At 34.7% G+C, this 10,793-nt stretch overlaps 1 protein-coding gene across 6 annotated transcripts; it reads right to left on the bottom strand.

Moving 5' to 3' along the window:
* Positions 1–1,337: 1,337 nt before the first annotated feature.
* Positions 1,338–4,418, bottom strand: LOC131075799 (histone-lysine N-methyltransferase ATXR6). Of its 6 annotated transcripts, none has more exons than XM_058012696.2 (8): positions 4,197–4,418; positions 3,409–3,972; positions 3,219–3,293; positions 2,857–3,086; positions 2,515–2,615; positions 2,161–2,373; positions 1,759–1,952; positions 1,338–1,605 (listed from the first exon to the last, which is right to left on the bottom strand). In XM_058012696.2, the coding sequence occupies exons 2-7, from the start codon at positions 3,734–3,736 to the stop codon at positions 1,793–1,795; spliced, it is 1,107 nt and encodes a 368-aa protein (XP_057868679.1). In that variant the 5' UTR covers positions 3,737–3,972; positions 4,197–4,418; the 3' UTR covers positions 1,338–1,605; positions 1,759–1,792. The 6 variants fall into 6 exon arrangements, with proteins under 6 accessions (XP_057868679.1, XP_057868677.1, XP_057868678.1 ...); XM_058012694.1 differs by having other exon boundaries at positions 1,583–1,665; XM_058012695.1 differs by having other exon boundaries at positions 1,583–1,626.
* Between the last annotated feature and the right edge of the window lie 6,375 nt (positions 4,419–10,793).

Raw genomic sequence — 10,793 nt, 5'->3', positions numbered from 1 at the left:
GCAAGTGGGTAATATTGCATTCGAAATCAACTTTCTATCATATCTTGGGTTGCATCTAGTGGTCAATACAAACTCACTCCAATGATAATTTCCATCACTATTAGATACATCAGACGTTGCTGAACAGCTGCAGAGCATGGAACTGAACACCAACACAACCACTTCAATTCCTATATATAAGATCAAAGGACACATTTTAAAAACCTTAATTTAATACAAATTCTCATTGTCTTTTAATGGCATTATGGTATAGATTCCATAAACCTCCACAGAACTGTAAGATTCTCACACAAGCTTTCAGTAGAGGTAGCAAAGAGATTTTATGTTATCACTTTTTGTTGGGAAGATTTGACACATTCAACAACAGTTTCACAACATCTTGAAGTGAACTTATGGAAAGTACAAGCATCGACCTGATCAAAATCATGTTCCTCATCAGTTCCAAGTGGGAGACAAGGTATGGTTAGAACTTCAGAAAGAAAGGCTTTAAGGCCAAAACAAAAAACTCGTGCCTTTGAGATATGGTCCATAGACCATTACCAAGCAAGTGGGTAATAATGCATTCGAAATCAACTTTCTATCATATCTTGGGTTGCATCTAGTGGTCAATACAAACTCACTCCAATGATACTTTCCAAATTTTCCATCACTATTAGATACATCAGACGTTGCTGAACAGCTGCAGAGCATGGAACTGAACACCAACACAACCACTTCAATTCCTATATATAAGATCAAAGTAGACATTTAAAAACCTTAATTTAATACAAGTATCATTGCCTTTTAATGACATTGTGGTATAGATTCCATAAACCTCCACAGAACTGTAAGCTTCTCACACAAGCTTTCAGTAGAGGTAGCAAAGAAATTTTATGTTATCACTTTCATATGATGACAATTAGAAAATCACAATCATTGGTTGAGATAAAAAAATACGACTTCATTACTAGAAAAGCAGAAGTCAACTAAGAGTCACAACTTAGAATTCCACTTTAGATGTCCTTACAGGGGACATCTAAAGTGGAATTCTAAGTTGTGACTCTTGGTCTTCCATAGTTACCTTCTAATATGGAGGTAGTTTCTAAATAAAAGTGAACTTCGAAGTGGTGACTCTTAGTCTTCCATTGGTTATTTCTAATGTGTTTTTACTCGTAAGGATGTTGTATTGGTCTAATGTCAATGCTCGTATGAGCAAGATATTTGTAATCAATATTCAATTAAAAAAGCAGAAGAGAAAATAAATTCATTCAATTCTTATTTTGGAAAAGATCCACTTTGCAAGCAAAAACAACTCTATTAACTACAACCATCTCAATATATTCATATGTATGTGATACAAGGATAGTCATGATTATGAAGCAATTCATTTGGACTATTCAACTCAACAGAAAGTTGCTATTTGATTCCAAGAAGATACAAACCACAATACATTTGACAAAATCTCTAATGCCAAAAAGCATAAATAACTGTGATTTCAAAAATGTCAAGCAGATACTGCACAGATCTATTTCATCCCATACATTTCTTCGAAACATATGTTTTTAAAAAATTGCCGCATCACTCACAGGCCACTTTTCATCGGTTGATATTTGAATAACTCATCTTCTGCAATTCATGATAAAATGACTACAAAAAAATTCGGAGGTAATAATGTGCTTTGAGAAGCTAGGGAAAACAATAGAATTGAATCAGATTTGGTTAAATTTATACTGCAAAACCCTCGAAGTCATGAAGTGACAAAACTGCCTCATAACTTACCTCGTTTCATTTGCCTGTGCCAAATGGCCCTAGGTTACACAAAGTGTTCTGTTGGGTATTCTTTCTCATAGCCATTGTAGTCATAATACAGTCTTTCACCCTTGGCAATATCCTTTATTGCAATTAGGAAAACCCTGGACTCTCCATCCACATTGTATCTCACACACTTTAGGTTCTGCTTCTTCTTCCCTGTCCTGTATTCAAATGTGGCCTTGAAAATAATCATACAAGAACACCATCCTATCCTCAAAATAGATTATACAACGAAACCTAAAGTTGTTAAAGCAAAAATATTGAACCAAACAAATTCAATTAATTATTGATCCATGTTAACAAGTTACATATCAAGTACATAAAGGATGCCTAGCCATGTAAAGCTAATCATGCAATAAGCTTACTTACGGTGTGTGGTTGTTTATCCCATTGATAAAGCGTGCTATATTTCCACGTTTATCAGGGCAAATAACAAGGTTTTTGGATCGATGTCCTGTCATGAGCAAAGTCATCATACAGTCCCCATCATCATTTTCTCTTTTGCACAAATAATCAACATCCCCTGTGTACTCTGTGATAATTGTGAGGTCCTTTATATTGCTATCTGCCTCTACTGTAAAACTGTGGCAGATAAAATCAGTTTATCATGTAAGTAAATTGATTCCACAATTTGGCAGGTAGCTTCTGATCTCAAGGGATTTCTAAGAGTTGATATAATGTGTATTTTAGGCACAAATAGAATAGAAGAAAAACATGACATACCCCTCTTTTGAATCATAAACAACGAGTAGTGGAGGACACTCTCCCCTGCTAGTCATCGTTTTACAGATATCAAGGGCAGCTTTATCTTCTTTTGACATCACCTGTATTTTACAAATATCAGGCACTAATTAGTAGACAAATCTAGAATTAATGTTATGTAAAGTTGTAAACAGAGACTAAGGGAATTATCAATTATCCGATCCATGTAGCATCCATTATCCAAGACTGACTCTTTATTCATGTATTTGTTTAAGACATTCAACACAATTTGTAAATTCAATGTCCTTGATTCCAAATTCAACTAAGCCATAACGTTCCATCTGTTAAACAAGCCACTATTACCTGCATCCCACCCTTTTCCAATGCAGCCCGATTAGAAGACCGTGGAGCCATGCCACACATATAGGTCAGTTCATCACTGAACTGCACCCTTGCAGATGTAAGTGCTGTTGCAAGAGATGCCATCTGCTTCAACCTTCTATCCAGATCTTGAGTTGGTACAAATGGTAGCAACCTTCTCCTCTTTTTAGTGACAACCAGCTTTGAACCACGCTTCTTGGGTTTTTGAAAATCTGAATTGGCAAAAGATTGTCATGCTATTCTCCAATTCTTAATACCCCCAACACATAAGTATCACCAAAGACAGAGTCAATCAGAAAACGTGCATAGCAATTCAAACTAAAATACCCCCTGATAAGCCTTACCATTGGATGAGGCAACCAGACCAGGCTTCTGAATGTGAAAGAAGTCGATGATCTTAGTCTGCACTAACGGAAATTCTGCATTAGGGCAAGAAATACGCAGCAAATCAAACCTCCGTGATTTACCAAAATACAAAAAATTTATCGTGCACATACACCAAAAAAGGGGTATTAAAGGATTACCATCTCAGACCTTTTACTTTTACTTTATCATGTTTACTGCATTGTGTACAAATCCACTTCCCTGTAGGAACCTTAACAACGACAGGACAAAGGCAATACATGTGATATCCCTTATCACACTTATCACACAACAGCATTTTATCTTCTCCATCTCCCTTTCTACATTCCTCACAGAGAGTGTTTCTATAATCCAGACTCTTCGAAACTGCTTTGCACTTACTACTCTTTGGTTTATCCAATGGCTCTGCATTGGTACTGTTTTTCCTCGCCGAATTAGTGCATCTCACTGTTTCCACTGCATTCTTGCTGAGTTTACCGTCACCATTCCCTCTCCCCATTCCAAAAAAAAAAACCTTCAAACTATAGCTTTTGGGTTGGCCTAAGGATTGGTATGGCAACTGAAACCCTAATCTGATAAACCCTTAAGAGAGATTCAAACTTATGCCTATAATTTCAGTTTTAGGAGTTAACCCCCAGGCATTCAAATTAGTATTATAGTTAACCAGATCAACCCATCTGCTGAAAAGCAGATGAGCTGCCACCGTGCCCAAATACCTTCGATCTGAACTGATATCTGAAACATATAAAATGGTTCACACTTTTGAGAATGGGATTCCTAATTCACAGCCCAATAGCATATGAACCAATCACATGTGAGAAATTAATAAATCTAAATAAAAAATACGAACATAAGCTGTTGCAGAAAGTGGGTATTGCTCATTTATGAGGATTGGGTTCCTAACGCATAAACCCAATGTAATTATACATAATCTGTTCCAGAAAGTAAGTATTGCTTACCTGTCTCTGTACTTGAAAAAATGTTGCCAAAAGACAAAATGGTGCTCAATTTTGTCTCTTGAAGCTCCTACTTCTGCCTTGGCGGGAAACGTTTGAGAGTTGATCAAATAAACTAGATTTTTATAATGAAGATTTTGCATACCTTATTTGTATGGTTTGAACGGCTCGGTTTTGTTCCAAACAGAACGGAGGAATTGACACCTTTTCTTTGAACTTCCTCTGGGGGCATGGATGGTCGGCCTGATTTTGACTGTTATCAACGAAATTGTTAATTATTAAATAATAAATTATTTTGATTTAAATTTTATTTTATGTAATGTTCTTAGTACTTAGGGACCATATGTTAGGTGTTAGGCTATGGCTTTATGGAGGGGGATTATTTTTAAACAAATGGGTGATGTTACAAAAATCTAGGAGGTTTTTATTGGAAAAGGTGTGACGAACATTGCATTCCAATGTTCATATTATTTAATTATTATTTATATTTTTTTTATTATTGAAGTCACATGAAAAAAGGGGTGTCCCATCTTGAGGTGGCATCATTGACCACTTGTCAAAATCTCATGATGTGTGTAAGAGGTTTAAAGAGCACTTGTATTCTAGGAACACCTTATAACATTATAAGATATAAGAAGAGATTATTATGATAGAATCTATGACACATAAAAGCATGTAAGAAAGGAATTATATTGTTATTAGGTAGTTGATCGAAAAATGTAGAGAAAAGGGCTTCGGCCCTAGCTCACCCGGTCGTGGATCGCAACTTAAGGCGTGGGTATGCTCCCCATGGTCTTGAGTTCGAGTCCCCGGCTGTGTTAACTCTGTGTGTGTTGCTACCTTGTGAGTGGGTTGTACACACTGGGGGATTAGTCTTGCTTCGGCAAGGACACCTCCAGATTCCACGATAGTGAATATAAAAAAAAAATGTAGAGAAAGAGGAAATATGGATAACTGAAAAATAATTTAGTTCAACTTGTTTCACATATAGACAAGTAGGTAATCACATGTTTGAGTGTCCAGATAAAGACAGGAACAAGATCATGTTTAGAAATATATATGTTACACAAGGTCAAGAGGGAATAGGAATTAAAGAAAAAGGTACCACCCCAAAGGCCAGAAAGCCTACTAATGTGGAAGGTTTTTCTAAAGCCTATGTTTGAAGAAAATGGCATGTGGTTGAGGAAGAGAATTCCTCACACTAGGTGGTGTTCAAGAGGAGAGTGTTGCAAGTTGATCATTGATGTAGGTAGCATGAACAACTTGGTGGTCACAAAGATAATTTAAATCCACACACCACGTACCTTATAAAGTCACTTGATTGTAAAAGGGACGTCAATTCATGGTGTTTTTTCTCTTTTTTTTTAATATAAATTATCAATTTTTAGTACTTTTTTTAATCATTCTCATCTATTGTGATGTCGATTGTGAACCTTACTCCTAATTTTTTTTTATCTATAATAGAAGGTCATGTAGGTAAATTGTCATGAATCTCTTGAGAGAGATTAGGTTTAAAATTGAGGATGAAAATTTTGTCAAATTAATCTAATTATCTTTGATAACATAGGGAAATCTAGGATCATGATGAAAAATAGCAAATCAAAATAAGAATGAAGAAATTTGGCCAGTGATTCATCAAATGAGAGAAAGTGTTGAGAGATGGTGGAGCAGAGGCAAAAGACAAATCAAAAGTTTAGGATGTACTAATTGTTGAATAATGAGGTAAATGACAAAGTCAACATATTATCAAAATAGTGTTTTAATCCATGTGATTAAGCCACTAAATGTAATGTATAAATAAAGAAGAAAGTATAAAAAATGCAAAGCATATTAACAACAAATTTATATGGACAAAAATTTATAGTAAAAAACTCTAACATCAAAGAGAGTCAAGCTTGTATAAAACTCAAAAGAGTGTACAAGAATACAACCTATTTAATAATAAAATAATAACATAATCGTACCTACAATATCACATTACAATTAAATATCTCATGCCTCCAATATATAGAAAGATAAAAAAACTAGAAACCACCAAGTGGAACCTAAAACTATGAATCAAAACCATGATCCATATCAGAAATCTATAGCCCCATAATCATGGTCAAGCAACCCAAAGTAGTAACTCCTCTTATACATCTCACACCTATATTGGATAGCATAGATTCCACCATAATGGTAAAATGGGTCACTTTACCAAATCTTGGTGCTCCAATAGGGCATTCAATGTTTGTGTCTGTAGTGTCCTAAAATTGCACCCCTTGCAATTTTGATTGCATTTGGGACCCTCACCTTAGTATTCTCATCCACATGCTTGACCTAGACCTATTTATGCTTCTACCATGCAACAATGTTCATATTATATCATTTCACCTTGCATAGCACCTTAACCCTAGCTCAAATATGGGATAGGACTAGGGCATGGCACCTTGATCTTCACTGGGACCATGGTGTTACTACGTGGTCCTCCTTAGGTGGGCCCCAATTTGAACCCTTTGCCCTATCCAAATTTTGGGCTGGAATCCCCTCTCCATGTCAGCCTATGTCAAAAAATTAATATGTTTGATGACGGGAAAGTATATAAGGAGGTCTTCCCCTCTCATTTGGATATACACAAGAAGGAAAAGGAGATAGGTGAACATAAGGCAAACTTCAATCAAAGTATTCATCATCAAGCATTTCTAGAGGTCTTCAAGGTTGCATATTCTTCATTTATCAATTATGGAGCAACATTACATCATTCATTTGCAAGCATGTGTGTGTGTTAGGGTTTTGTCATGTTCATGCCCTTTCATACAACATATGTGATTACATCCAAGAAGCAAAGCATCATCATCATTCATTGCAAATATGAGGTATACCTTTCCATCATTTTATTTCAAGTATTTGTAATATTTAATTCAAGGTTGATTCCAAAATGAGATTTGACTTAGGCAAACCCCTATTCCCAACATTTTTCCCTTTCTCTCTATGTGCAGGAAACAGGTACAAAGTTGTACTCTTTAGAATAAGCTTCATTCACATAGACAAATCAACCCTTTTCGGCATGCGAAAATTTCGGAGGACCGTGGTCCCTCATCATGGTCCCAGCTTTTTAGTAGCTTTATCGAGGGTCAAATCCAAATCGGCTTATGCTGCTCAGATCCAGGTGCACACGAAAATCCCACATATGTAGCTCATTGTTTTCTCAATTTTACCTTCATTTTCTGGCACTTTACCTATTTCAGCATTTCAACTTACAAAAGAGGAGACCAAGATCAATCCAATCCATTCAGTATTCAGTCCTCATCTGATTTGTGACTGAATCTAGTGGATTCCCTTCCCTCTTTTGAATGTAATGGTCCCAAGTGAAAATTGATTTGGTGATTTCTCCCTCCTATGTTGCAAATTGCCAAATCAAATTTTTCCCTTTACAGTGTCATAACCATTAAATTTGGAAGATTCTCTTTGATTCCCAATTTTGAACTTTTCAATGTAGCCTCCTTATTCAGTTCATTCTCAAAAACTATCTTAAGTGTCTCGAATAATAAAAAATGTTACCACCCTCACATAGGTATCATGTTTTTCCCACTCTATGATGTTTGAAGATCATATGTACATTATTTATCAACTACATCTATTGTATGATTTATGTGACTTGATATTTGGAAGATGAATGACACACCTAATACTAGCACTAGTAGGTGGCCAAATTCCTTATTTTAAGTAGGCCATAAAGATATTGAGTGAAAGTTTATTTGATGGCCCAAGCCATGGAAGGACATAAATTAACTAAAACCCTAGTAGTGAAATATTTTTTGTGCAAAGGTTTTAGACACATATTGGTCATCACATCATAAACCTTTACCTTTAAAACCATATTTAGCCATTATGGGAAAACAAGGGCCACATCATTTATGAAGTAAAGCAAAAGGGGAAATAGAATCAGTGCAGTCCATCAATTTAGCATTAGTATTGTAAGATTGTGAATGTATGAGAGGTGGTTCAAAAGGAGAAGGGGGAGAAGCATGAATGTTATGTGGTTGATTGAATGTATGTGGATCCATATATAAAGGCCAATTACTTATAATTAATGTAATATTCATATGTATTAGAAGGGATGAAATCTAGAAACCCCATTCATCTTCCAAATTAGTATTGGAAGATGATAGATAAGGGTCCTTTACAAAAGAAGGTAAAGGATAAAAATGTTGGATATATAGGAGTGCTAATAATTTATGGTTTAGTTTTTTTAGATTTATTCAATGTGTCCTCTTCGAGATTGATTATGTATTTTTTTTGTTAGACTACGTGATGCACTCTTTACAAGTCCTGGTTATAATGTTTGAATGTTATGGTAATGTTAGGATACTAGTCAAATAGAAATATTCTAATATTTTATTTACAAATGGTTATCTCTGAGAACACATAAATTATTCCCAACATGATATTGACAACAATAAAAGATATTTTGGAGTAAGAATTGGTTCCCATGTTGAGTGGATCTAGGATCTTAAAAAAAAAAGGCATCCAACTTGAAGAAGCTAGAGTCTGAAGTTGAGCTTGGTCTTCCCATACAAATTTGGCTCTTGGATTTGGATGGTAATCCCAATTCCCAAGCCAAAAATTTATAAATTTAAAGCTTAGGCAAATATTTTCACACGCATAGGTTGAAGATGAGTATTTGGGTTACTTATATGCTTCAAAAAGGAAGACGTTGCTACTACATAAGAGATTTATATCAACTAAATGTATTTCTAGTTCTATCGTTAGAGTAATTCATTATTGGATCTATCTTTTGTGCTTGGTTTTATTCTTGAAAGGGTTTCATAGGTTACATATTATGGTAATATATTTTGCTACATTTTGTAACTATTTTTGTAAACATCATTTTCAATTTGTTGTCTATTTTATTTTTTATTTGTAAAATACTATATAATAATATTGACAACATATTTTATGGTGCCTAACTAAAGAATTAACCCTAATAATTAACAATTTTATGATTATTATAAATAAACTCAAGTGATTAATATAATGTAGAAGACACAATTTATGACATGAATACATGGATTCTCTAAGAATAAATTAATGATGATTGCATTTTTAAAACATATAATAATATTTAATATAATGGAGCTAGGGATGTTAGGAAGAGTAATAGTTCCTAAATGTCAATGTTCTATATTATTAAACCATTCTATATTTACCTTGATTTTTGTATAATAGATGTATCAATCATAATCCTATATAAAAAAAAATAGTACTACTTAATAAATATTAAAGTTGAAACGATTGTCCCCTAATGTTAGTTTGATGATAGTTTTTTATGTGCTTAAATACTTAGCATGTGAATATTTTTTAATATGTTAGATGAAGAAATTGTTGGACATTGTTGCTGCCAGGATATGTTGTTGTCATTGATGTCAACATATTACTGCTCTGGTGATTGCAGATTGGTTTATTGGGATTATGGTTTGGTGTATGGAGTATTTATAGTATCACTATATTCTTATGTACTGGTTTTGGTGATCCAGGAATCTTAATTGATCATATCATATGATCTGATTTTGCAGTTTGTTTTCTGATCGGTGCTTTGTAGAGATCGGTATTTCCTTCGATATATTCTAGTGTGATCAGATCTTGATCTGAGTCTTTGGGAGATTGTTTGGGATGCTCTTGTGTATCTTCATTTTAGATGGTTCGTGATTTGGCTCCACAAGTTATCTTTCTTCGTAACAGTTGTTGATGTTTGAGTGTTCTTGAGGTTCAGATGTTGATCGATGAAGATTTGATAAGTGGTGTTGGCATAACTATTACTGATGATTCATACATACTTGTTGGTGTTTCCTAATTGTATCCTATTTGGTTTTATGATATGCATTGATCGTTGTGCGAGCTCTTGGTGATTTTGTTGAACCAATGATGTTCTTCGTGTTATGCGGTTTTCATGATGGTGTAGCTTCTTGTGGTTGATCTTGGCATGATTTCCAGTGGTGTTGCATGTTTGGTGATTTGAATTAGGTACATGTTATGTCATGTATATCATTGTATTGATCCAGTGGTCGATCGTTCTATTGTGTGATGTAATTTTATAATTTTGAGTTGAGGGTTTAGCCGACGTTGTTGTCAAGGCTGATGAATTGTATAAATAGGTGGTATTGTCATGTAATTTAGACATTGAGGTTGTGTCTGTATTATCCAGGAGTGGTGTATGTGCGAACAAGGATTCATCTTTCAGTGTGCTGTATTGAGCAAAGATTGGTGTTGCAAAGTAGACAATTGTGCTTAACCGAAACTATCATCAGGCATTTAGAGATGCTATTATTGCAGTTCATCTCTTCTGAATTGTAGTTTGAATCTTGTTGTAAGTCAGTGAGACTTCCCTGAGGGTTGTAGCCTTTTGAGTCATTATCCTTTGAGCAGTGAGCTCTAGGCAATGTGCTTGGATGCATGTGCATTCCCCGTTGTAATATTTACACATACTATTGCAGAGTATCATCTTATTGTGGATAGGTTCCCACTGTGTTTTTTCCCTTAACCGAGTTTTCCACATCAAAATCTTGGTGTTGTGTATTGTGTTATCAATTTTCTTATCTTTATTATTGTTGCACACTTTAT

The sequence above is a fragment of the Cryptomeria japonica genome, chromosome 3 (genome assembly GCF_030272615.1).
Source record: "Cryptomeria japonica chromosome 3, Sugi_1.0, whole genome shotgun sequence".
Lineage (NCBI taxonomy): Eukaryota > Viridiplantae > Streptophyta > Pinopsida > Cupressales > Cupressaceae > Cryptomeria > Cryptomeria japonica.
This window is presented reverse-complemented; position numbering and strand designations above follow the sequence as displayed.